Consider the following 27,503-nt stretch of genomic DNA (forward strand, 5'->3'; position numbering starts at 1 on the left):
AGCAGTTTACACAAGGATGAGGGAAAAAGAATGAGGAAGGCCCTCCCATTGAGTCAGGAGGTTCAGCCTGGACCCCCTTGCTTTCTAAACTTCTTCTCTGAACAGAGTCCAGCTGGGGCAGGATCCACTCCCAGTCCCAGACTTGATCAACTGTTTATGTGCAAAATTGCAGGAATCTGAGTGTAGTGATTCAACACACGACTATGGGTCTCGTGCACCTCTGGGGAAGCAGCAACTTCAGATTCATTAACACCACCACGATAAATCACAAGATAGGTTGTATGACTTCCTAGCAAAACTTGATCCGTCAGTGATCAACAATTTGCTATAATCAACACAACAACTTACTTAAGAATGTACCAAAATGTCCCACATAAAATTGCACACACACACACAGGTACAGAGGTTAACCTATGATTAAGATGTATTTTTTCTGCTTATTATAGCAAATTTTGGTACTCAGTGACTGAAACCAAACTATACTCACTCTTTCCCCTTTGCTAACTTCTATCAGTGGATGGTATGAAACTCCTAACTCCTGTCCCTTCATCACCATTTGTCAGCAGACAGTCTGATTCTCCTCAGGAATTATCAGCCTGCTGTGATCCTGGAGTGCTCTAAAGGCCTCACTTAGGATCAGGTATTTACAGGGTCATAGGATGACTGACTTGGGTCAGTACTTTTCCACTGTGGCCAGAATTTTTATCAGGTAATCTTGGCAACTGTCAGAGCGGGCTGTGGTCGGGGCAGGAGGGCTCTCAGGTACATCTCCCAGGCAGCAGGAGGGAGGGCCTCATTGTCCCAGCTCACTGTACTTGTACCAGGAGGTACCAGATTGTCTTCAGTCACTGCTCCAGCAGGCAAGGTCAGACAGTGCCAGGTTGTCCCAGCCCACTGCACCTGGGATCGAAATCAGAACAATGTTGGGCCAACCACCCTTGTAACCACAGCAAGAACAACACTGGCTGGTGCTGACACAGCGAGGTGGTCTCTGCCACCACAAGTCCTAAAAAGCTCAGGACATCTTTTAACTGACTATAAATACAGGAAATCCATGTTTTTTTCTATAAAACAAAAATATTAATTTCTTAGAACTCTGAGGGACGGATATTTGAATTAAGGTCTCAAATGTTCAGAAAACCATTTCCCTTTGTAAATAAAGATCCTGCCCCAAACAAAAGGCATTCCTAAGAACTCAAAGAACATGAAAACTGAAGTTATAGTAGAAATTATTCTCCCTCTCCTACAATGATTATTACATGTCTCAAAACCAGCATATTTATATGTGCAGATTAAACAAACCTACCACATTTTGACAGTTGCAGCTCATCACACTTCTGGTGCTTGTTTACATTCAGATTCTGCAGAGCAATAACCAAATCAGCTTTGCAGAATGCCTTGATGTTACTCACAATGGCTTTGTTACATAAATTTTTATCATCCCTAGGAAAAGAGAACTAGTTGTTAGCATAAAACTGACAATACTACACAGTAATAAATGCAACGCACCAAAAAAATAGTCTTAAAATAAGCTTATTTTGTGAGCTTCACTGGATAAGAAGATTTCCTCCTCAAGCAATTAGAAACAGTTCAAGAAATTAAACCAGAAAATTAACTACAGCTGCTATTCTGAAAAAAATAGAAACATACTGAAAAATATTTCAGGGTCTAGGTTTGCTTTAAAAAAAAAAAAAGCTATAAATTCTACAGCAGTGATGCCTATTTGCTATGATCTTAGAATGCAACAAGGCAGTAATTCTAAGACAGTGATATCTTATTTGATTGCTACAATTAATCCTAATTTTCTACACCTTTTTTTACTGTTCTACTGGCCAAATCATTGTCCCAGATGCCACCCCAAGATACATACTGCTCCAGCAGAACTACCATCAAGATGCAGTAAGAAGCTGGATCCTAGTAATTTCTCAAAAATGTCCATTGCTTACAATAGTAAAGGATGAAGGGATTTTCAGAAGAAAAGCCCTTCTGAGGGCATCTCCTGTTCTTTACCCAGAGAAGCCTAAAATTATTAACAACAGCCCTACCAATACAGTGTACCTGTATGTAACCAGATCTCAACTAAGAGAAGTAACTTTTCCTGTTTTGTAACTCCAATAACATTTTTAATGATAAATTGGAATAAAAGCCTGGGAAAAATTATGCTTTAAAAAGTTTTTTTAATTGAATATTGGGTAAACTTCATTCTATTTCAGGCCCTAAGCAGAGAAGGTGATGAAGTCCACAATCTTTGTGTTTTGCTGTATCTTTCTACTCTAGCTTTTAAGAGAGTGATTGTTCTTCAAAAAGACTGCTCTTGAAAATAGTGTGACGAGACAAACTCACACCTCATAAAGGACTGAAAACCACACAGAAACTCACGTGCAGAGTATGACAACACCTTGAGGGAAGAGGTTCTGATACTGCAGACAACACTGCAAAACACGATCGTCATTGTTCTCGTAACTCAGGCCGTCTGGAAATTCAGTGGGGACAGTGCTGAGATGTTCAGAAGTAACTCAACATCAGAAACACTTCAGTGCAGTCATGGTACTGGCTGTAAATGTGGTACTGCCCAAGCTAGGATGGAGAAGTGCATGCTAAGCACAAGCCTGCTTTGAATTCCTAGGTGCTGCTCAGAGATAAAAGTAGTAACTGGATGAATGCTCTTTAAGCAATCCCCACCTCAGCAACAGATGTAGCTAAAAGTGAGAAACAATTAATAAATAGGAAACAAAGCACTGATCTAAATAAGGTATTTGCACACTACAGCCTTGGATGTGATCTGAAGGCTGCTGTAAGCTATTAGTTAATTTTAATTAGCAAACTGCAGAGCGACGACTATTAAAATTTAGTGCTAAGTCTCACACTAGGTTAACTGCAAGGATTAAGTACCCCAAACAAATTGATTGTAAATACATTACACATTTTTTGACAAGCAAGCTGCATGGATTGCCCCCACAATTTCGGATCTTGGTTTTTGAGACACTTGTAGATGAACTGGACTGCAGGGATAGCTTTGTCCCGGACATGCTGCAACATTTTTCCCTTCTTCAAGTTGTCCAACTCTTGTAGAACGACCCAAGGAATTATTAATGCAAGTCTGCCAACTCCTAGAAGGAAAACAAAACAAAACAAAAAAGCAAAACAACACAAAGACACTTTGAAAGGCCACACAAACTACTACAGATAGCTTTTAATTCAAATATATTTACAAGCTCCCACAGCTTTTTTTGCCAGCAGTTTTCATATTCCCTGCTCAAGAGCATCTAGCATTAAAAAATTAATAACTAAAAAAGGCCAAGTTCCCTTTTTCTAATCTAACCTCAAACTGGTTACATGTAAAAATGACAATACTAGGCAAACAAAAGGAACAAGCCATTTTAATCAACAGAATACTTTGACAACAGTGTGTAGCAAAGCTGTAAAACATATTTGCAGCAATTAACTTCCTAACACACTCGTAAAGCAAGGTGACAGCAGCTGAAAGACAGGCTGAAAATACCTGAATGACCACAACAGTCACTGTACAAACCCAGCTGATAAATAAAAGGTTTGTGCTTATTGCCAATGAGCATTCCTAAGCCAGGCACAGGAAGCATGGATATTGGACCATGGCTTTATTTGTGTGTAAGTATGGTTTGAGCTTTACAACTGAATTTCTGATTTTCCATTTATTTCATATATAATAATGGCTGTTCTGTTGGTCCAGCCATGCCAAGCACTTCAACTGTTTCCTTTCCCATTCACATTGTAAGAACACAATTTAAAAAAACAGAAATCCTTTAATATCCATTTGCTTTGTAATAAATAGCTCAGGAATCAGTAACCTTCAGAATATAATGGGTCTGGTGCAGAAACTGGGAGCTGCAATATTCCCAAAAAAGGTATCCCACTGTACACAATGCAATACCATTCCTAATCTGGGAAAGAGAAATACAGTCTGACATTCTCTTGAAAATTACTTAAGCTCTTATCAAAGTTGTTTTCCAGGTGGCCATAAGCACACAAGGTATTTGACTACTATAGCCTTCAGTATGCTCTGAAGGCTGCTGCAAGCTATTAGCTAATTTTAATTAGCAAACTGCAGAATGAAGTTTGCTAATGAAAATAGTTTCTACTTTCATAGCTGAACTTTTCTTATGAGGCAGCCTACTTGGGTTCACAGAACCAGCTTAAGTGTGAGCCTTCTGCCTCTGCATGAAACCTGCTGATTGTTTAAGGAGCCCAGGTTTGGTTTTCTTCATGCAACCTGAAGCTCCTAGAACATCTGTTTTTTTTTTTATTGATCACCATGTATTCACATACCTGGTATATCCTCAGCTTTCAGGGATATGACAAACTCAAGGTGACTAATCATTATATTTGTGTCAATCACCACTAACATGTTCAGACCAGAAGTACAAGCCTCTGGGGAAGAGAAAAAATAAACCAAAAACAGTTGTGAAAAAATCAGTCGTGTGGTCTCTCCTCAGATCATTAAACAACTGTAATGACTCATTGCAAGCAGACAGCAAAGACCATCAAATCATGACTTACCAGCAGAAACATTTAAATCCTGCTCTGGAGGATCTATTTCCATACTTGTAAGTTCTCCACAAGTCTGTACTACAGGCAGGGCCATCCTCTTTTGAATACGAGCAACGTGCAGATCTTCAGCTATCTGCATCTACAATGGAAAAAAATCTGCATGTATGATACCACTTCTAAGCAATCACTTACAAGTTGTTCCCAAAAAAGATACTTCTGCATCAATGCTGTGTTAAAACCAACTGAAAATGAAGCATGAAAAATATTAAGTTGGTACAGAAAATGTAAAGCTACGAGAACCTTCTGCACATCCTCCACTGTGACAAGTCCCCCAGAGACATCCAAAATACAACCTAGAAGGAACATGTATTTATTTACGACCTTTCTACCCAAAAACTTTGTTCCATTTTTTGCTCCAGACTGCCAATTTCCTCACAGGTGTTTCTTTAAAAGATGTCTCTTTTCCAATTTCAGAGGATGAAAAAAGTGATAGCTAAAATATGTAAGCAACTATGAAGGCCTCCCACACTGCAGAGAATAACAGAAATGCAATTTTTATCTCTCAGGAAGTTCCTGATTAGCAGTACTTTTGTTAGTTTGCTTATTATTTGAAAAAAAATGCTCCACATTTTTTCAAGCGCAGATCATAAGCCAACAATGCAAAATACTACAAAAGGTCATGGAATCTTCCAGCTGCACAACCTCAGGGTCATGAGTTTTTAATACAACTTAGAAGTGTTAAATTAAAGCATCACTAACCTCTTGGTCTGTTTCTGTGGCCTGACTACCTTGAGGAGGTGGAAAGATTTCACAGCTCTGCAGGAAGAATTAAAAAAAATCCCCATAACATCAACAAAAAATATCAAGGAGGAATGAGGAAGAAGTGATCCCCATATCAGGGGATTTAAAATACAGCTCCTCAGTATTAAACAACTACATCACTAACCTTCTGGGCAGGCTTTATGACCTCACCATCCTGGTAGGAGTCAGAGGTGCAGGGGACCTCAGCATTCTAGAAACAAAAGTAGAACATGCATCAGCCTTTTAGAGAACACAGAATATCCTCAAGTTAAATGAACAGGCAACATAAAATATATTTTTGATATCCATAATGAAGAACCATAATTTCAAAAGGGCTTAAGAGAATAGCTCTATTTTAAAATAAATACAGTGGTTTACACAATAAGCCTATTTTTCCAGTCGCTTGAGGGTTTGTGACTATGTTACTCTTGCTCTGGGTTTCCCAGTACAAGACAGGTATGAATTTAACCCAGTTGAGCAAAACAGGGTCACTAAGAAAACTGAACAACTGGGGCATATCATACAACAGGCTGAAAGAGCTGGGACTGTTGGCCCTGGAGAAGAGAGAATCTTAAAATTTCATAGAATGGAATCATAGAATCATTGAGGTTGGAAAAGACCTTCAAGATCATTAAGTCCTTATCAATGTTTATAAATATCTGATGGGAAGGTGTAAGGAAGATGGAACCAGACTTTCCCTGGTGCCCAGTGACAGGACCACAGGCAATGGGCACAAACTGAAACACAACAAATTCCATCTGAACATTAAAACCTTCGCTTTTTTTAAAGTTAAGATGCTGGAACAGGCTGCCTAGAGAGGTTGTGGAGTCTCCATCCTTAAGATATTCAAAACCTGACTGGACACAGTCCTGGGAAACCTGCTCTAGCTGACCCTGCTTGAGCAAGGGGCTGGACTAAACCAATTCCAGAAGTGCCTTCCAGCCTCAACAATCCCACAGCTCTGTACGTAGTTACTGCCTTTGCACACACACTGATTTGTGCCTCTGTAAAGTGAACTGAAATCTCTAAAAATGCCAGGCATGTTAAACCAGCACAGCAGCGAAGTAATCACGCTGCAGGTAAAGCTGAGGTGCAGAGTCAAACATGAGAACTCGGAAACAAACTGATTACAGCCAAATGTGAAGTTCTGCAGGAAACATCCAGATTTTGTCCTACATCTATCACAAATTCTCCTGGCATCACTTTGCCTGCAATGAGCACCTGCGTGGCAGGGGAGTTTTCATTGGTTCAGTTCATTAATTCAAAAATGATACAACCATGTCTGTTTAAAAAAACCCTTCTGCTGACACGTACCTAAATTGAAGTATTCCACACCCCCCATGGCAAGGCTATGAAAGCAGATGTGCAGACAGTCAGAATCCACAAGACCTTTTTTCTTCTAGCTTGTTTAACCACTTAGCAGAGTAAACACTTCAACGTGGTTTAAACTGGGATCAGAAAAATCCATCTAGTTATCTATGAAATCCTGTTTGAAATCTCTTCAGACAGTCTGCTTATATAAAATCTGCCTGCCATTCAGAAACTGGCCTGAAAGTCCTACCTGCATAACACAAAGAACTGGGTTCTCATTACCTTCTTAAAACATAATGCTGTGGCTTCCAAGTCCCTTTCTTCAGTCTCTGAATTACCAGGAGCTTTATCAGAATCAGGATCCTGTTTTTTCCGTTTGCAAGAGTCCCGGCGCTGCGGCGCTGGGGCTGAAGAGTGTGATGGTGCATGTTTATTCACATGCTGTTTCTTCTTAGAAAGTTCCTTATACTCTTCTTCATACGCCTCTTCCCAGGTCCTAGAAGTTGTATTTGGCTTCTTAGTGAAAGGCCTGTTGTCATGTGCAGTCCTTGTCGAGGTGTCAGGTGGCATTTTTGGAATTCTGTCATCTTCACTCTGTTTTTTTGATCCATCTGACTTTCTATGTGGCACATGTAAATCGTATACAGGTGACTTAAATTTTTCCAACATAGTTTGTTCCACCTTTAGCTTGCAGAGTTCAGCTTTCTCTTTCTTTTTCTTCAGTGCCTTGTCCCTCTGAACTGCAAAGCTATGCAAGACTCTTTTGCTTTCTGTTCCATCAAAACAGCTTTTGCTCCAGCTTTCCCTGCTAGTAGTTGCTACATCAGGAGCGCGTGTACTTTTCCCATGTTTAATTTCTTTGGCTTTAAATTCGATAACTATTTTCTTTTGCTTTTCAGTTTGGATTAAAAAATTGTGTTTAGTTTTGCTTCTATTTGGAGATTTTTCTTGGGATCTTCTACCAGTGTCATGAGAACTCTTAGAACTTCGGTCTCGCTTCTTCTCTCGTCCATCTTTCTCTATTTTGAACCTACAGAAACATTACCACAAAAGTGATGTAATCTACCTCAGTTAATGTAAAAGAAAAACAAAACAAACAAGAAAGCCTGCACTTGATTTAGGCAGTTACAGTTAAGGATTTCTGAGTATCAGTTTTGGTATGTTCTTAAATATGAACCTGCAGCAACATCTGTCCTTTAAAACAGCTTGATACAGGACTTTCAGTATTTACATTTTTCCTAGCTGTACAGCTATTTTAGCTTACAAAATTGGGGAAAAGCTTTTCTGCATTCACTGTCTATTGGTTTGAGAGACACCCTGCAAAGCCTAGTGTCATCTTATCACACAGGTAAGTTTTCACAGCAGTTTAATGATACATGAGGTGCACCAGCCCGCAAATCTGAGTGGTCGCGCCGTGCCAGACACCATCCAGCTTCCAAACAGTGCAGGACCAACAGGCTGCAGGAATGGCTTAACCCTTCTGCCATGGCTGAGAAACAACCCTAACTTTTCCATCTCAGAATTCAGGAGAACATTCTCACTTTGTATAAAGTAGTTTTCAAACACCGTTTACATTTGCTACACTCAAGGTGACAAATTGCTTTCTTTCCCTTGGAATCCACTGCTTCAAGTATCAGGGGAATTCAATTATTTCAGGACCACAGGAATCTATTAAAGGGACTAAGTTCAATTGTGAACTATCCTCCTGATGTCACCAGAGCCTTTTTTTATGCTAACAAAATGTGTAATATGTAATACAGACCAAATAGCTAGAGGTCAAGACAAAAAAAAAGATCTTTTTATGACAGCAGTGTTGGAGTGATGCAATTCCCACCTTATCTGAAGTGTAGCTGCACACATCAAGAGTTAAATTCTGAACCCTGTCTTCTCAACTATCTCAAACTGCCCAGCTTAGACAGAATCCACACACTGATGCAATGCCAGCACTTCAGTTAAAATAGCACGTTTTATTTGGTGAAAAAGTTGAAGAAATTTCTTAAATTCAGTATTAAAAAATGTTGGTGATTATTTTAAGTAGTGCCATATAATTACAGAGCAAGAATCTACCTCTTAAATTCTGTCTCTCCTTTCATGGCATGGTTGCAAGATCTTGTGTCTTCAGAGTTCTGAAAGAAGAAAAAATCCAAGTTTATAATGGAAACTGCAGTTATATAAACCCCTTCATAACAGGGAAAAAGCTTTTATTTCATATTAGATTCACTATGACTCTGAATAAGTTAACCTTGAAAAAGGCAGTTACATACCCTGCTATAATTTAGTATTTAGATTTTATTGTATTTAAGAATAATACAAAGGGGAAAAATTAATGTGCTACAGATTCCTGGGTTATAAATTGAGAAAGCTCAACATCTTAAATACATTGAAGATTCACATATTCCATATACTCTACATCAGTATGCAAAATATATATTTTTGTGTATTTAGAAAAATTCTTATGGAAAAGAAAGTTACCTGAAGGCTGCTTCCAGCTACCCCCTAGCTAAGGCCAAAGAGAGAACATTTCTGTTGGAGATTCTTGTGCAGAAGAGATGTATTATTCTTGGCAGATTTACTTATTAGGTGGCACAGTGTGAAACTGCCGTGACATAGGCCCAGTTACAAGTAAAGACAGTGCCCAAACAAGGAACTTGAACAGCCCTTGTTTAGAAAGCAGCTATACCACTGCTTGGCATATATACATTGTAAGCTGTGTTGTGTTCATGCTGTAGAACGACTGGAAGACAACTCTGATCAGGTCAGAACAGAAAGCACTTTATTATTGCAGCAACATGACAGACACAGCTGATAGGAACTCTGCTCAATGAAGCAGTTCATTGTTATATACCTTTGGGCTATACACTCAGTTTTCCCCAAACTACAGCAGGGAGCAGGAAATCACAACAGAGAACAGTAACACATGGATTGCTTCAGATCAGGAAGCTCCATACAGTACATCCTTTTACAAATGGATCACTCCTTCACTAATCAGGTCTTGCTAGCTCAGTCAGGCTGCAAGGTCTCTGCTGCAGAGACTTCCCTCAGGAGAGACACCTGCAGAGAGGCCTATCAGGCCTCAGCTATTCTACTTCCACATTAGAAAGAAATTTGTTTAAAAATAAAAAGGTTGCAGAGACCCGTGGACTCCTAACGAAGTAAGGAAGTCTTGAAAACTTCTGCCTGTGGTTGGTTCTGGAGTCACAACAGCAGGAAAACCAACGAAGCTGTGACTTAGGAGGCTGTTAAAGGCTGCTGCCCCTGAACCGTATCATTGCAACTCGCTGCAGGGAGATCTGTCCAACCCACATTATTATGATGAAATAGGAATCAAAGTGTTTTATTGGCTTATTATTTCCTCAATTAACTGACAATCAGCAAACTACACGCTCAGCATCCAGACCAGCAATGCAACAGAAAAGCTGTAATAACAGACAACTTCTGGCAGCATCAAGCCCAGTCTGACAGTTGCTCAGCTGCTGCTTTCTCTCTTGAAGGCCTGTTCCCCAAGAACCACAAGTTTTCATGGTATTTTCAATACTCCTTGCCAAACTAGCTCCTTCTTTTCTCAAAAGTCTCTCAAGAATTCCTGGATTTTCACTTTATCTGGTCATCTTCAGCCAACTGTCTTACTGTTACTTTCCTCTTGGTGTTATCAGTTTAGGGTAAATGTCCTCTTGGAGCTGACTGGTTTAGATGTTCTGTTTACAATTCCTCCCAACAGCCTAGTACCTCTGTACTTGGGTTGTGACCCAAAGGGAGACAACACCACAATTCCAAAATACAGCAAATTCTGGGACAGTGCAACTGGCAGGGAGTACCAGAGAATTTCACCCTTCAAGTTGGGCCAAAAAGGAAAAGTACCTGGCAAAAATCAGTTCTCTCTGATCCTATAAATAGCATTTCTAAGCATGACCCTTTGAGATCTCCCAGATCACAGCTGGCTGTGACCAGAATCTCCCCTAAGCTGGGGCAACTCTCAGGCATAAAGTCCTCGAGGCCTGTCTGCCAAGAAAGCAGATGGAAAGCCTCTTGGAGTCTCCTCCTGGCATCGCCATTATCACCCACAGAGGAATGACCGTGCATCCACTGTTTTTCCTCCAAACTCCACAGGAGGGAAATTCTAACTATAGGCTGGTCTCTTTCCTCCACCTCTCTACCTGCCCCTGTGCTTGAATATGCATATTTGCCCCCACCAGAGTGGGTGTCTGTTTCACTGGATCAAAATATTTCTGTGTGTATGTTTTGTGTTTATGCATATATATCTTTCTTTAGAATGCCTTGCATTAAGTTTGTGTAAATCTTGCCATTCTCAAACTTGTAAGTAAGTCTCTGTCTTAATTCTTACATTCTACTGAATCACTTGTTATTGTTTAAATTGGTTACTCATCAAGAGCTGCCAAAATTTAACCTTTTGATTTGCCCTATGCCATTAATAAATCTTGAATTGCTCCTAACAAAAGCTTTTAAAACTTTAAAACTTTATCCTTCAAGCTGGCATAGACTTTAGCAACACAGCCATAGTATGAGGCTTTAAACCACGTTTTTGGCCTTTGTGAAGTGAAAAACCACATCTTAGGATAAGTTAATGTTAAAAAGACAAATTGAATAATAAGGAATTCAGGAGAAAAAAAAAGTTACAGAAATTTGGCTTTGAGTAACACCTTCTACATGAGCTTCTAACATGTGTAACTCAGTTTACAAGGCCATATTATGCTCTTTTATAAACACTTCCAAGCATTTTTGAGCCATTTATGATAAGAGAGTTAAAAGCTCTCTTATTTCATACATACCTTAGAAAATCCAAGCAAAGAAAGAATCTAGCAAACTTAAGTGTGGATTTATTAAACTACCGGTTTATCGTACTACTGGTAGACAATAACTTACTACAGAAAAGGATGGGACTGTGATAAATGACTCGGTCCCAAACGGGATTTTAATTCAAATGTACAATTTGTGAAGCCAACAGAAGCCAGCAAGCAGCGCTGGGCGCGCCGGGAGCCTCCGCTCCACCAAGACGCGGGCCAAACAGTTTCAGTATTTGACTTACATCTTCTCAACTGACACACATGCATTACTATTTCGAGAATAGGGCCGGCTTATGTCAATTATTTCCAAGAATCTGCTTTATAACATTCTCGTGGTTAACAACAAAGCCGGTTTATGCTAAAAAAATCATGTTAAGATGTTTGCCCAGTGTCTGCTGCACAACACAAACATCACATGCCATGCGAGCAGAAGATCCACAATGCAAGAGCAACATGCAAGCAAAAGATAAAAATTTTACTGCGTACAAAAGTATGCAATCCTATACACAAAGAATTATTCTTCGTTCTATGACTCTAACACCGTTCCGTATTACACAAAGAATTATTCTTCACCTTGTGACTCTAACATTGTTCCATTTTAACAGGAATCAGGTGAACACGTTTCACAGGACACTACACACAAGCATGACCAGAAAGATGATCATCCCTGCTGCACCTGCCTTCTGCAAGTGATGCCATGAAAACTTACTCAGTAGATACAAATACGTGCCAGAGTATGCTAAGAATTTTGGTCACTGATACACGTCTCAGTGGTTAAAAGGAAATATTTGAGACTTGCTTGCTAAAATTCTGTTAAGCACAACTTGTGCTTAAACAGGAAATTAAGATGTATGATAAAAAGCAATCAATAAAAGCAGTAGTAGCTTTGGTTAACAGTTTTAAGCTCAATCTTGCTCCACCAGGACGAAACAGTAAAAAAAAAAACCCACAAAACCCAAACCCTCTTACTTCCTGATACCCGCACTACTCACAGTCTCTGGAAAAAAACATGAGGTAGTTGTCTGGCTAGAACTTGCAGTTATCTGACCAATCCTGCTGTTCTTAATGACCCCGCCTTCAAATGTGATTCATCCTTCTACCACAAGACTGGTCAGCAACTCAAGCTCTTCTCTTGAACACAGGGAATTAAATTAAAACAATAACAACAATACAGCTGTTCCTACTTTGTCATCCCGGTCATCCAAACAGCCTTCTTTGCCAGTTAATTTCTTCAGCTTCTTTTTAGACATCTTCAACTCCTAAGAAAAAAAAAAACAACAAAACACAACAGTGTTCGAAGCTCTTATTTCCAGCTGGTATAAAAAATAAATTTGACTGCACAGAGAAAAAAACACTCTCACGGTCTTCTTATGCTGTCTCATGACACAACCACAGCAGCTTTCAACGGGGTTAATTATTTACGTGTCATTATTACAAAAACTGCCCAGAAAAGGATGGCATCGCTTTGCCATCCGCTCCAGCCAGCAAACCAGACGAATAGAGACCAACACCCTTCAGCCTTTAGACATGCAACCAGCACGATTTAAGGCAGCCCCAAGTCTCGGGTTCCCGGGGGATGGGGCAGGGCCGGGACCCCCGCCCGGCTGCACGGCCAGCCCGGCAAGAAAGCTTCCCCGCCAGCTCCCGGAGGTGAATTCCCAGCGTGCAGGTCACCTACCGAGAGGGCAGAAGCAGCTCAGCCATCGAGCAGCGCAGACAAGGCGGTCCCGGGGCGCTGAGGGCAGGGCAGACGCGGGGCCCGGCAGCCCCGGCCGCTCCCCTCCCTGCCTCCTTCCTTCCCTGCGGCCCCGGCCCCGCCTCGCTGGCCCCTCCGCCGCTTTCCCGCCGCGGCCCCGGCCCCTCGCGGCCGCCTCAGGAGCCGCCTCAGGGCTCCCCCGCTCTTCGTGCCGGGGATTCCCCTCCCCGAGCCTCAGCCCCAGGCCGCCCCGCAAGCCCCGGGCAGCAGCGGCGGCGGCCCCGGCGCAGGCTCCTCCCCGCCGCGGGGCGCGCTGGGCAGCCCCGCTCCCCGCCCGCCATAGGCCGGGCGAGCTGCGGGGCCGCGCGGGGCCGCCTCCTGCCCCGAGCCGCAGCCGGAGCGGGCGGGCTGCTGCCCGGCTCCATCTCCCGCCGCTGGGCCGGCTCCGGAGAAGATGGCGGAGGAGGGAGCTGCGGAGGCCTTGCTGGCGCGGCTGTTCGCGGGGCCGGAGGACGATGCTGAGGAGAGCCCCGAAGGCGGCGGCGAGACCGCAGCGCTCAGTGAGGGCCGGGCGGTGCGGGGTGAGGGTGCGGGGTGAGGGTGCGGGGGGCTCCGGGCCCTGCGTGTCCCCTCCGGGCCGGGGCTGGCCGGGCCGTGGCGGCGGGAGATGCTGCGGGCGCCATGCGGAGCCGCTCGGGAGAACCGCGTGAGCGCTGGAACGGGCCGGGCCGGCTCCTCTGCCCCGGCCCCGGCTCCTCTGCCCCGGCCCCGGCCCCGCCGGGTGCGCGGAGCCCGCCTGGCCCCGGAGCGGGGCGGCCACACGTGCTGCCCCGGCCCGGCCTGGAGGGGCACCTGGGGGCGGCCCCGCCGGGCCCTGCCCTGCTCCTCCCCACCCGAGGGGCTCTGGTTGTTGATGATATTTTGGGACTTGGGGCCGTGGCCCGCCAGGTCCCGGGACCGGCCCGGCCCGGGAGGGAGGTGCTGCGTTCCCCCTGCCTCCCGCCCGTGCTCCTCGGGGATTTCTGCTACATGGACTTAATCTGCTTGTGGTGGTTTTCCAGACCTGCTAAATGTGGCACTGATGCCAGCCGTTTGCTACCGCAGCCTTATAGCTGGACTCTTCTAATTTTTATATATATATATATGTAAAATTTAGCATTTAATGCTAAATTAACGCTTTAAAGCATTGTCGCGTCTTTGTGTAATCAGTGTTTCCTGATGGGCATGTTAAAAATCCTGCAATCTTGCTTTGAAAACAACCTGCTTAGCAGTTTGTTGTCAAAGTTTCCCTCTCTCCGTGTAGATAGATGTACGTATGGTTTGTACACACGTGCATGGTCTCTTTTTCACCCATTTTAACCCATGTGCTTGCTCTGAAGGTGCAGAAGGTCTGACTGGTGGACTTGGTCACTGCTGGGCTCCCACTAGGCATTTTCAGTTTTTCTCACAGCAGGCATAGCCATAATCAATCATTATTCTTACAAATTTCTTACAAAAAATCCTTTTACTTCTTCATTTCCTTTCTGTCTTACCATTAATAAAATGTCTAGTGACTATAACCAGCCATCTTACAACTTTTTAATTGGGAAGAAGGCAGGAAATACGAGTCCATCTTATTTCGATTAATAACTGACATATAGGTGAGTTGTCAGCTTAAGAATAGATCTGTGAGAAATACAGCAGTGCTCTCTGAGTAGCAATGCTTGTCTTGGTATATATCAAGGTAGGTAGAGTAATTTTACTCTGCTTCTGTCTTTCTAAACAGTTTATCTAACCCTTGTCTTGAGGTATTCCTTCCATTTCCGCTTGCTGTTTTTTGTTGTTTTTTTCATAATAGCAAAGACTGGTATTCAACTGCAATGTTTAAAAGTAAGCAAACAAAACCCCCTGGGGAGTCATGTGAACGCCTGTCAGAGCCTTCCAGCCTTTATTCTGTCTTCAGTAGTGGCCAGGAGTACATGCTCAGGGAAGATGAGCAGAACAGAGCAACTGTACATTAATGCATCCTCCAGAAATATATTCAAGCACAGGTTGCTGCTCCCTGCTTTCTTCAGCCAAGGGCCGTGCTTTCCTATTTAAAAATCCCATAGTGGATTTCTCCTCTATAAAATTCTCACTTTAACACCTGGAGACTGGCAGCATCTGCAGCAGCCTGTGGCAGCAAGGTCCGTGCTGTTAACAGTAGATCGTGTTGAGAACATAAGAATGCTCCCTGCTCTGAATTTCCAGGTGATATCTCCATGTTGTGCATCCCAGTTTTTGGCTTGGAATAGACAGTGAGTCGTTGACTTGTGTTCTCCTTCTGCATCTCATAATCTTTTAGACACCTCTCGTGTCCAGGCTGAATAGTCACAGCCTGCTCTGTTACTTCTCAATAGGTAGGAAGCGATGCCATAGCTTATTTATTGTCACCTTTTTTTGAGGCTTTCCTCGCTCTACCTTTGAGGCCTGGAGAGTCAGGGACGATATCGTTCAGTACACGTGCTGAGTGAGGCTTTCTGCACCCTCTCCTCCAACTTCCTGACGGGGGTTGTTGGGGAGAGGGACCTGCTGCTGCTGAGAACTCGGACCTCTTCCTTTCTCCTCGTATCTGTATTTTAAAATACCAAAAAGGTGGTAGTCAGTCCTGACTGGTGATGCTCAGCTCAGAGCTGGTCCTTTCTTATGTGAAATCAAAGTTAGTTTTCCCCCCCAAGTCCACCACTTGACTTTTTTGATTGCCAGATCACTCGGCTTTTTAAGTTCTTTGAAAGTCTTCAGTAGGCCCATCTCTGCTACCCCAGAGAAGGTATTCATTTGCAAATGTAGATGACACCAGCACTTAACCCTCTCATCAAGGCTCATGATGACAGCAAATTCCTTCCTCACTCCCCTCCTTTTCAGATTGTTCAATTGGTGATAATCAGCTCCTACCATCTCTTTTCAAATTTCCTTAGGCTACTAGTAGCATTTGGAGCTCCTCCTTGCCTGCTTTGTCTTGCTGGCGCTGCATTTTGCCAAAGAATAACATGTAAATATTATTTTATTAACTTTAAATACCTCATGATACAGATGGGTGAATAGTTTCATATGTTCAGGATGGCATTATTTCACAGTGCTTTCCAAGAATGAGCAGTAATTAATCTCCTATTATTCTCCAACTTACCGTTTTGGGTTTTTTTAGATTATTTTTTCCCTGTTAGAAGCACCAAATTATTTGAAACCAACTAACATATGTGTTTAATTTGGTTGTATCAACACCACTCTTACTGGGTTGTTTTGTTTTGTTAAGATGGTGTGGTTGTCTCTGAACAAGTGAAAAGCAACAACCTGGATGCAGAAGTTACCGAGTCAGAATTGGAAACCGAAGAAAAAGAAACAGAGGAGGAATCCACAAAGGAATCCGATAGCAACATCTTGGATGTATCATCTGACTATCTAAGAGGTTTGCTATTAAACTCTTAAGAATATTTGCATTGTTTGCTTGAGAAAAGGTAGAAATAGTGGGGAAGAAAGGTAATGTGGGAAATCTCATTTTCCGTGCATTCAGTGGGTATGGATACTTTTTCCCATGCCTCTGAGTAAAATGTTTTCTTAAGGCATTGGAAATACTTTTCCAATGAGACACCATTTTCCCCTCACTGGCATTTCTAGAAATCACAGCAGAAATTTGCACATACATAGTGACAGAAGAGAAGTCAAGGTTAAGTGAGATGATCTACATCAGGCTCTGATGCTCAAAGCACCACAGAGAGCAGAGGGATCTGTTGGATCTAAGTGCAGAATTAAGAGCTAGAAATAGCTTTTAGCTCTAGCTTTAAAACTCACCTCTTTATCTTGAGCACATTGATCAATTGCTGGCTGTGATCCCCGTCACAACAAGAAGGACCTTGTGGGGCTGGAGCACGTCCAGGGAAGGTCAGCAGAGCTGGAGAAGGGGCTGGAGCACAAGCTGCTCCTAAGGGAGGAGCAGCTGAGGGAACCTGGGGGTGTTCAGCCTGGAGAACAGGAGGCTGAGGGCAGGCCTGGAAGGAGGTTGGAGCGAGGTGGGGTTGGTCTCTTATCCCACGTAGCCAGTGATAGGATTAGAGGAAATAGCCTGAAGTTGTGCCCTGGGAGGTTTAGATTGGATATTAGGAAAAATTCATTTACTGAAAGGATGGTCAAGCATTGGAACAGTCTGCCCAGGGCAGTGGTGGAGTCACCATCCCTGAAAGTGTTAAATATGCGTAGATTTGGCACTTCTGGACATGGTTTAGTGGGCATGGCCGTGTTTGTTGATGGTTAGACTTGATCATCTTTGAGGTCTTTTCCAACCTGAATGATTCTGTCATTCTACAGAAGAAAACCTGAAGGCTGATCTTGTGGAAACATTGTAAAGGTTTAAAATCACTAGAGAACCAGTATTACTGTGAACTGGGGTGTTCTGTGTGCTGAAACCAGTTAAATTGGTTTTAGCCAATCCTCCTCTGTGCCCATGGATTGATAAGTTAAAAAATCCAGAGGTAAATTTAAAAGTTAAACAGTCTCCTAAGGGCTGGGGGAAGGTATCCTGGCTGTACAGTGAGTAATTGTTACTTACAGTTGGACCACTTCTAGTGCATGCCTCAGTTTTGCCAGGCAGTTCATAGGATGTTTTTATACTGCTTTGTGCTTTATTTGCATTCACTAACAATGCCAAGCAGTAAAATCAGGAGTACGTGGAATGTGACTTGTTTTTACAAATGCAGGTCTTTCCAATTTGAGAAATTTGATGTGTGTCAGCATTGAGAAGCAAGTAAAAAGATATGGAAATACATGACTCTTACTAAAGAGCTCTTCTAGGGATTAATTTTGTAGTCGTTCCCTCTACCAAGGAAATTAATGGATACAAACAAGTATTCCAATTGGGACTACACTCATTCTCCAGTAGTATTAGATTTGAAATGATGTATAGAAAAGCAGCAGTAAGCTACAAATAATTGTTTAACTAAGAGTGTTTAATTTCTCAATATCTGTGCTTTTCAGAGAAACATATTTCAATTCAAAGACATCTTGCTGACCTAGCAAAACTAGCTGACCTGAGAGAAGGTGAGTGTACTGTGGCAGTGTCCCAGAACACAGCTCTTCGTGTTACAGGTATTTACGTTTTTTTCTTAGCTTGTATTTTTAAAACACTATGTAAATGTTTATAATGCTTGAACGTGAGGGGTTTCACAAAAAGTAGCTTTATGATTTTCCCTTCCTTACGGAATGTTGTAGTTCCTTCAGTAAATTTAAGGCCTTAATGATTCCTTTTCATCTTTTTCCTCTGCATTGTATCCCTACTAACGTTGGCAGTGTGCAAGGATCAGCAACATGTTAGTTGTAGCTGTACATCAGCAGCTTGTAGTCTCATTTTATTTTACTTCAAGTGCCACAATAACAGGGAAGCAAAGTGTTGTCTTTGCAGTGTTTAAATATCAGTTTAAATAAATACCTCATCTGGTTTGGATTGGATGTTTTCTTCCCCTCCTCTGTTTTAAAGAAAAACATCCAGGTCTGCAAGGGCTCTGCACCATACAGCTCTTGTGCCTTAATCGTATTTTAGAGTGGCCACTGGTGGAAACAGTAGCCTACCTTTATGTCTCTATAATTTTACTAACAAATATACAAAAAACTTCAATAGAGTTTTTTCCCTTTTCATGAGATAGATCATAAGTGTCCAGTAAGTCTCTGGTACTTGGAGCCATTGCTCTATGTAAATCCATGGTAGTGAAAAGAAATTAGTTATTCCTTTGTCTGTTCTCAGTAGGATTTTTTTTCTTCTGCCATCCATGTTAATGGCCTGACTTGTATTTTTTACCATCATCTCATGTATTTGATACTCAGTAAATGATAAGTCATTATAGGAGGTATATCAACATTAGAGAATGCTGGTCATATATTTGATGAGCTATAGGCTGCTTAATTAAAAAAAAACAACATAAAGAGGGAATTTTACTTCCTAATATGCTGGCCTGAGATAAGAAATTATTATAGATGCCCACATTGAATGGCATGTTTCAGTATCCATCCTTTAGTATTCACACATAGCAAGGAAGTAACCTGCATCAGAGGTTGTTTTTATATAGCCTTTATAAAGCCTTTGCTTTTTTGTCCTTTATGCAGGATTTCCAAGAAGAAAAGTTATGTTAACATGGAGTACATAATCTTTTTTACTTTAGCTTAAAAATGATACTAGGTGCTTTTTTCTATGTAAAAGATTCACAACTGGAAAAGATAAATTCTTTTCTAACCTCTTGGGGGTTTTTTTGAAACATTGCAAGTCTCTAGACTTCAATAAAATTCTGTTATTCTGCAGTACTCAGAAGTTTCACTGGCCTCGTGTTACTGGAGTGAAAAATACTAGAAAACAAAAACTTAAAGGCTATAGGAGTTGATCTGTAAAGTAATAGTGGGTCTTGTCTACCTTACACAGAGCAGAAAGAGGCAACCCATAAATGTGACGTTTGTGTGTGCCTGAAATAGAATATTCCCTGGGGAATGAATCTCTACATCCCATTGACAGAGACACCCTTTATTAAACCCCCCTTTTTTTTCCTCTCTTAACATGCATCTCTGTTACCATCAGTGGTAACTGCATTGCAGGTGTTTCTCATACTTCTTTACCTATGTTTTCAGAGGAAAAGAAGCCTTGTCCACTGTGTCCTGAGGAGAAGTTCAAAGCTTGCTACGGTCATAAGCTCCATCGTCACCTTCAGAATTTGCACTGGAAAGTTTCTGTTGAATTTGAAGGTAATGGCAGTCATATTTGAATAGTAAATACTAGAAGAAATTGTGGGCCTGTAGGACGTTGTTCTGTGTTTCATCTTCTAAAATTCTTCCTGACTTAAGCATCTTGTTACCAGCTTTGAACTAGAACGGTATTTTGACATAATTAATTTTGTCCTGAAGTGTGAAATAGAAATGTAAAATAGCTCTGTGTTCTGCAACCCAAAGTAGTTACACTTGTGCATTTTCTGTTTTTAAAGAACTAGGTGTATGAGTCTGTGGGAAATAATGAGAAGATAGAGAAGATTAAAGTTAAAATAAAAATTATCTGATTGAAGTTCTAGTTTTGTATGCACTAGGAGATACACTTTTTGTTGTGTTTTACTATGTTAGTTTTGGTTTGTTTTTTTTTCTTGAAACCATGGAACATATTTTTAATAGGAGCATTAACACAAGTATTTTAGCCAGGTAACAATGCTTTTGTAAAATAGTCACAAGTACTTTTGAAAGTTATATACCATAGAGCCTGAAGACTTGCCATAGGGTGCTAACAGGCTTATTAAAATTAATTGCTTGTGTGTAAGTTATTCTTGTTTAAAAAATTTGTAATGTGTAATTAGCTGATAGATTTCTCTGTGTGGAAGGTGAATTTGCCATATAACTGCTAATGGCCTCTTGGTGCTGTCTTTAATGTGGGCAATATTTGGGAATTTTAAATGAGACCATGCATTAAAAATAGGGAACATTTTTAATTTGAGTTTGTGGTGCAGGACATATGCATTCTCTTTACTTACTTTGCTGTGATGTGACAAGAATCTGTTTTGCAGGGTACAGAATGTGCATCTGTCACTTGTCTTGTCATCCAGTAAAACCAAACCTCATTGGAGACCAGGTAAAAATGCTGAATCACAGAACTACTTATCCTACCAAGTGGGGAAAATGGGTGATTTAGGACAACTGTTGTGATCTGCTTAGTCTCAAAATACATCTTGCTACCACGTGTGAGATACCAAAAGTTTGTCAGTCCAGATAAGAAGTATCTGATACAATCCTTGAGCAGCTGAATGTAGTTGTACCTCTCTCTTCCTTCGATGGGTGGCTGGCTGGATCATGTGGAACACTGTCCCACTTTGGAGTAAGCAGCAGCTTTGTGTGGAAGAGAGGAAGGGATCGTTAGGCCAGGCAGTGGGTGCTGCTCCATTCCTTCTCCTCACAATAAGTGTGTGGAGAATTGTCAAAGGTGAGTGGGTTGTGGTGCTGTGCCTGGGTAGTTGTGCTGTGCTGGCTCTGCACGTGTGGTTATTGACAGTCTCTGTGGCTGTAGACTCAGAATATTTAGTGTGTGCTGGAGGTGACAAGACAAGTGACTTCTTCAACTGCCTGTGTTCAGGAATAGTTCTACTTTTGCCATGTTTCTGTGTCCTGACATTTCATGTTCTCTGTTTTGCAGGCATTCTCAAAGATGGGAGCCCACTACCACTGTATCATCTGCTCAGCAACCATCACACGGAGAACGGACATGATAGGTCATATTAATCGTCATGTCAACAAAGGAGAGACTGAATCAAGGTTTATTACAGGTAGGTTCTTCCGTTGATGAAACATTCCATCTCTTTATACATGGAAAAAGTATGATGTGGGTGAGAGACATGAGAAAAATTCCAAAACAAATGTAGAAAGGAGAAAGCTGCCTCTAACATTTCGGAACTGTTTTCTCCTCAGAGGTGTAGTTAGCAGTGTTGTGATGTAGTTTCTGTATTGATCAGCTACTCTGTTCTTACTGATAAATAATATTCCCATCAAAATCAGTTTAATGTTTAAAATACAAGTTTCTGTCTCTCCAAAAGAATGGAGGATATAGAATCTGTGACACAAAATCTTTATAGGGAATCTGATGCCTATGTATTTGGCTGTGTGTGTTTGTAAATCAGTCCTGAGTAAATCTCTGCAATATGAAAATACTTTGCTAGTTATGCAGCCTGTATCAGCATGGATTCACAAAAAAAGGTTATTTTTTTCAGTCCTGGAAAGTCATTACAGAGCTGTCTGTAGTTCTTTGGTAAATGACAATCCTGCCTGACTTTCTCCAGAATCAGACTTTTGTTTCTAAACTTCTTAAACTGGAATGTAAGCATTTTACATAACTGGAATGCCAAATCCTTATTTTTGCAAGTTAGCTGTTGTCTCCTGCTGTCAAGTAAAAAGCACGTTATTGATAAGCTGGTGTGTAAAAATTAAGGGTTTGTTGTTTTGTTTTTTTTGCTAAAGCCCAGACTGCTGCTGTTGAAAACTGGTCTGTGTACTCATACATGTATATTTTATCTAGTTATAATAAAGACCAGACTGGAAGCTACGAGGGTCATGCTTATTTCTGTTGCCAATATGCAGCCTAGGAGTGGTAGTTTAATGTCTTGGGATCAGCTTGCATGTCGAAGAAGTAGGACCATCCATACCATTTTCCATACTTTTAATCTAAATAGAGTTTGTGTTGTGGAGGACATCGATCCCTGCATGGTTCCCTTCAGAGCTGTTAGTAAGGAATGGCCCATTTGTCGTTATTTAACAAAATTCACGTGGCTGTTTTTCCTCACAGGGAGAGGAGAAATTCAGAGGTTGGGTACTTCATGCTTTGGAGGCACTTGAGCAGCACTTGGGGGCTGTGAACATGGAGAACATGGTAGAGCAGTTCACAGACACTGTGTATCTGAAAGCACTGAGAGAGGGGCAGGTTGAGCACTGCAAGGTGCCTGGTTGATAATAACTTTTCCTGGTCGGTCTGGGTAAATGTTGCTACTGTTGGACTGGGGATAAATTGCTCAGAGGAGTGGTGGGATGTGTTTACAGCTAGACAGCAGAGGTGGAAAGCTCCAGAAAGCTTGGTCTGCCAGACTATTCTATACAAAGCTGAAGTGCAGAAACTGACTGTCCCTGTGCTTGTGGTGTCTGTGCACATCCCGGGAAGCTGCTGGCTGACTTGCAGAGATTAGACCAAGGATTTTGAGGGATTTTTGCACTTCATTGATAAACATTCAGGCCTGTGCTAATGGGGTTTTAATGAATTAGCAATGTATTATGTTTGAACATGAAAAACAAATGTGCTAAGCCTCAGGCTCAGAGCCTTGCTTTCTTAAATTTGAGTGGATACATAGGAATCCCGCTGAGAAACACATCTGGTGGCTTATGGGAAGAAAATTGTGGTAGAGCTTGATCCTTATCTGCCACTCTTGGGACTGGAAGATACATTGTTGCCTGTGCCTCCCCCCCATACTGATCCATGTGTGCCAGTTGGATTACTGCATAATCTAGACTCCATACTGTATGGGAGCAAATTTTCAATTCAATGTATCAGTCGTGTTCATTTCAATTCTCACTAACTCTTTCCTTCCCCCACAATTACTTTCTTTTAGTTCCTGCTCCCAAGTCTTCTCATGAAGTGCTGAAAGAATTGGCCACAGATGTGAAGGTTCTTCCCAACCACTCCACACCTCATAAAACAGATTCCTATTTTAATCCTAAAATGAAACTCAACAGGTGAGAGAAAAGGGAGTGGGAGGATGCACCAGAGGGGTGTTGAGTTTGTAGTGAAAAATACTTTTGTGTTTTGAAAAGCAAATCCTGTGAACTTTTTGTTCAAAGGGCAGGAGAAATAGCATTGCTGAGCAATAAGATACGCTTCCTGGGATTAGAATTCTATTTGAAAGTGCTTTTAGTTTGTCTGTTTGGATAATTCCTGTTAATCTGGAAAGTTTTCCATCAGAAAACTCCTTTGACAAATAATGTTTAAACCCAAGAACACTATGTGGGAAATGCTGTCATGTCTGAAGCAATTAAGTATTTTTCTGTAATGAGCAATTTCTGGAGAACAGGATTCAAAAAGAACACACTTGGGAACTAACCTCCTTGTATACACCTCAGATGTTTTTCTGTGAATCTCTGCAAGATACCATGGATACTCACTGCTCTCTCCCCTCTAGCTGAGCAGCAGATTACCTTTATTTATTATATACCTTTCTTTTGGGATTCAGATTCTTTAAAGTGTCTTTTCATTATTTGCATTAAAAACATGAAGAAAGAAACTGTCTTTCTAAGGAAAATCATGAAGTCACCACTGTGCCTAAATGACAGCTGCAAGGTGTGAGCATTAACACCAACACATGGGACTGGACTTCAGCCCCTGTGACCCGTGTTGTGCTCAGTGCTGGTAACATTTGAGTATCCAGGTTTGAAGCTGGCTCAGATCCATCTGTGGCAGCTGAGATGTGCTCTGAAGAAGCCATTGCACCTCAGGTTATGGCCATGTCCAGAAGAAGAAGGCCTGTTCCTCAACACAGTGGAATTTCATTGCTCTGCAGTAATTCCTGACATCTTTTTAAACACTGAGCTGTTAGTAGGGTAGTATCAGATGGTGTTGGGAAAGTAAGAAAAACACTATTTACTTTGGAATGGTGTCCACTTTTTCCAGAGTTAGAGCAACTAGGAAGTGGGTTCAGGGTCTTACCTCATGAATGTCCTGCTGTAGCCTTCAACTTCTAAGGGTAGTTGAGGTTTTTGATTTACAGTTCATCCATGTGAAAGTTTGGAGTTAAGCTTAAATGTTCTAGTATTATATTCAAAGGAAGTATGTAAAGAAAAGGAAGGAAAAATGGTTTTTCAACTTACTTACTTTCTGTTTTCTAGGCAATTGATATTCTGTGCCCTAGCGGTTCTGGCCGAGGAACGGAGTCCAATAGAATGTTTGGATGCTTTTGGTGCCACTGGTAAAGTCAATTTCTTTAATCTCTTGGTAATATTTGATAGTATGAAGCTGCAAAAATCAGTAGGAACTGACATTGCATATTCAAAAATAATGTGAGGCAGTAATTTTTATTCCTTAGGCAAGCAGTCATTAGCTTCCATTAAAAAAAAACAGGATCCTTCAAGATTCTGGTATTAGGCCTTTAAAAAAAATAAATTAAATCCAAGTTGCCTTAATGCCCATAAAATGGCATTTTCCTAAACTCACATCCAAGGTCCCTGTTCTCTTGTGACTCCCTGCTTGTGGACTTTGGCTGTGAAATCATCCCGTGGTTTAAAAATGGGGATGGATCCAGGCTTCTTTATCTGAATCCTCTTTTAGTTGATTATAAAAAACCTGAACACCAACTAAATGTGAAGGAGTTGGATCAGTGTCTATTAACCATCTGAAACAAAAATCTGGAGATGTGTGGATGGCTGCCTCAGTATCAACCAGCCACCCCACACCTGAGGGCAGAATTTAGAGCAGGAACTGCTCAGCATTTTGCATAAAAAAATTCTGTAGTGAATTTACCCCCTTTCTGAACTAGGCCAGACTTCACCAATGCATCATGCCCTGCATGTCTGCCTTGTAATCACAGACTCCTTTAGGCAAGTCAGCACTAAGCACTTGGAGTCAGCCTAAAAATCTTCCCAGTAGCTGTTCCCATGTTTGTGTTGTATGGTGGTCTGTCCCAGGAGTCTGTCTGCCCCCCTAGAGCATGAAACAAGCTGAGGGGCTCTCCTGCAGTTTGTGGGTCCAGCTTGCTGCCAGAATCACAGGTCTTGTGGTCTATGGTCCCAGTTATTGCATGAGGATATGATAAATAGACTGTCCCTTTACAGACCCTGTTGTCACTCTGTGCAGAGGCAGAAGGTCACCAACATGTTTTTGTAGGAACATGGCATGATTTGCATCACACACTTCTGTATCCTAAGCATTTAGAAAGATAAAGTTTCTTTTTGGAGGGTTCAGTGACCCAGAAACCGTCTCATTATTCTGTCACGGAGTTACAATTCTGTCTTTCCTTAGGTATAATGGGATTACAATGGGCAAAGCATCTCAGAAGTTCTGTGAAAGTTACAATTAATGACAGTAATGAAAATTCTGTGACAATGATTCAGGAAAACTGCCAGTTAAACAAAATGAAGGTGAAATTGAACACTAAGGAAGAAGGCAACAATGAAACTGTGGGAGACGGAGGAGAAAATACTGACACCATTGAGGTGACAAAAATGGATGCCAATATTATAATGCACCTGAGAGCATTTGATTTTATGTAAGTGTTCAGTACTTCTGTTAGTCATTTTCTGGTTTGATAATGATACTCTCCACCTCATCTGCCAGTGTGTGATTATTTAGCAAAGTTGGAATGAGAGAAGCAACCAGCAGCCAAATCACTTGGTATTTTAAATGTAATTCTGTTGTCCCAGGAATGGGAACTTACATGTTTTAGAAATTGCTGGAAAAATATTAAGCCCTTCTGGCATCCAGAATGGACTGTACATGAAAATTTTAAGCCCAAATATATTTTGTATAACTTCATTGTCTGTTTGATAAAGATGAATTATGAAAATTTTTTTTCTTAAAACTTTGAGTTAGTTGAAAATTCAGACGTTTGCATATTGTTTGGTAGGACTTTGTTGTATCTCTTGATTTAATCCGTTTTGCAGCATATTAATTCAATGAATTAAATAAAATAAATTAATTTAATTAGGCTGGTCTTGCAAGTTGGGCTTACAGATGTGTACATTCAAAACCTATGCAGACAACAAAACAAGTTATTAGAATTTTTTTTTTTTTTTGAGTAACATCCAGATCTAAGCTAATTAAGCAGCAGGTATTCAGGCTAAAAATTAGTCTATTAAGTACATAAACAGCAATGCATTCATTTGAAGATATTTTTGTTTCTAGAAGTTTCCCTTAGTTTTAAGGATGAAGGTGAGCATCAGACCAGCAGTCTTGTAACATTGAACTGATTAGTGGGTTAGGATGAAAAAAATAAAATACTTGCTGGCTTGGCTGTAGTGTGTGTTTTTTCAGCACAGTGATGCCCTGGCCCTTTCAATTTGACACTTCAGTGTTGCAGAGAAATTCATGACAGCTGCGCTGTAAATTTTAGTTCTGTTTTCTCATTTTAAGTATGACAATAAGTGAAGCTTATAAAATAGTGTTTTCCTGAGATTGAGGCTAAACTCTGGGGCGTCTATAGCTACTCAGTGGCACTTATTTTCTTTTCAGCCACTTGGACCCCTTTGGAACTTCTGTGAATTACCTGGATTCTGCCTTTAGGAATGTGAGAAATCTTGGAATTGTGTCGTTGACATCCACAGACATCAGTTCTCTCTATGCCAAGGCTCAGCACGTTGCCCTGCGCCATTACGGATGCACTATTGTCAGAACCGAGTACTACAAGGAGCTGGCAGCCAGAATAGTCATTGCTGCTGTGACAAGGTACTGCTGAGACAGATATGCTCCAGTTCTGCTAGAAACTTCATTACAAAAAGAATTAATTATACAAAACTTGCAGACTGCTGCTGGAGGTTCTACGTGTTCAGTTTCCAGAATGCTTTAGTTCTAAAAGCCAAACTTCTTGATCCAAAAATTAATGTTTCATATTTTGTGTGCTGCTGGGGAATAATGCCAATTTAAATTAAAAGACTGGGCCAGGTGAAAAGGCATTAAGAGGGTAGGGGTTTGGGATGGTGGGGAGGGTTTTTTGGTGGTGAGAGGGCTGGTAATGAATAAAGTAATCCCCAGACTTGCCTATCTGTGAACTTTTGTTCCTCAGTACATTTTGTGGTCATTTTAGTGCTTCATAAGACTTTGTAACTATTAATTAAACTGCTTGAGTGGCTTCTAGCTCAGCATTACAGGTAGA

The 27,503-nt window shown here is 41.3% G+C and overlaps 2 protein-coding genes across 9 annotated transcripts in view; one reads left to right on the forward strand and one right to left on the reverse strand.

The window, feature by feature from the left end:
- The window catches only part of SWT1 (SWT1 RNA endoribonuclease homolog), a 32,374-nt gene extending 19,021 nt beyond the window's left edge, over nucleotides 1–13,353 (reverse strand). Inside the window, exons 1-11 of one of the 2 annotated variants that reach the window (XM_051625751.1) lie at nucleotides 13,120–13,351; nucleotides 12,626–12,700; nucleotides 8,707–8,765; nucleotides 6,922–7,669; nucleotides 5,474–5,539; nucleotides 5,287–5,343; nucleotides 4,537–4,666; nucleotides 4,306–4,407; nucleotides 2,922–3,110; nucleotides 2,380–2,473; nucleotides 1,307–1,443 (exon numbers count right to left, since the gene is read on the reverse strand). In XM_051625751.1, coding sequence (XP_051481711.1) covers nucleotides 1,307–1,443; nucleotides 2,380–2,473; nucleotides 2,922–3,110; nucleotides 4,306–4,407; nucleotides 4,537–4,666; nucleotides 5,287–5,343; nucleotides 5,474–5,539; nucleotides 6,922–7,669; nucleotides 8,707–8,765; nucleotides 12,626–12,691 — 1,648 coding nt within the window. In that variant the 5' untranslated portion in view covers nucleotides 12,692–12,700; nucleotides 13,120–13,351. Of the gene's footprint in view, nucleotides 1–1,306; nucleotides 1,444–2,379; nucleotides 2,474–2,921; nucleotides 3,111–4,305; nucleotides 4,408–4,536; nucleotides 4,667–5,286; nucleotides 5,344–5,473; nucleotides 5,540–6,921; nucleotides 7,670–8,706; nucleotides 8,766–12,625; nucleotides 12,701–13,119 lie in introns of both variants that reach the window. The other variant, XM_051625752.1, reaches the window with a different exon arrangement.
- Nucleotides 13,354–13,477: 124 nt separating this feature from the next.
- Nucleotides 13,478–27,503, forward strand: part of TRMT1L (tRNA methyltransferase 1 like) — a 47,027-nt gene continuing 33,001 nt past the window's right edge. For 5 of the 7 annotated variants that reach the window (XM_051624397.1, XM_051624396.1, XM_051624398.1 and 2 more), the window contains exons 1-10: nucleotides 13,478–13,718; nucleotides 16,409–16,561; nucleotides 18,124–18,186; nucleotides 19,759–19,872; nucleotides 20,676–20,740; nucleotides 21,299–21,428; nucleotides 23,256–23,379; nucleotides 24,526–24,605; nucleotides 25,655–25,901; nucleotides 26,864–27,076. In XM_051624397.1, coding sequence (XP_051480357.1) covers nucleotides 13,592–13,718; nucleotides 16,409–16,561; nucleotides 18,124–18,186; nucleotides 19,759–19,872; nucleotides 20,676–20,740; nucleotides 21,299–21,428; nucleotides 23,256–23,379; nucleotides 24,526–24,605; nucleotides 25,655–25,901; nucleotides 26,864–27,076 — 1,316 coding nt within the window. In that variant the 5' untranslated portion in view covers nucleotides 13,478–13,591. Of the gene's footprint in view, nucleotides 13,719–16,408; nucleotides 16,562–18,123; nucleotides 18,235–19,758; nucleotides 19,873–20,675; nucleotides 20,741–21,298; nucleotides 21,429–23,255; nucleotides 23,380–24,525; nucleotides 24,606–25,654; nucleotides 25,902–26,863; nucleotides 27,077–27,503 lie in introns of all 7 variants that reach the window. The other 2 variants (XM_051624392.1, XM_051624393.1) reach the window with 2 other exon arrangements.

The sequence above is a fragment of the Apus apus genome, chromosome 7, assembly GCF_020740795.1.
Source record: "Apus apus isolate bApuApu2 chromosome 7, bApuApu2.pri.cur, whole genome shotgun sequence".
Classification (NCBI taxonomy): Eukaryota; Metazoa; Chordata; class Aves; order Apodiformes; family Apodidae; genus Apus; species Apus apus.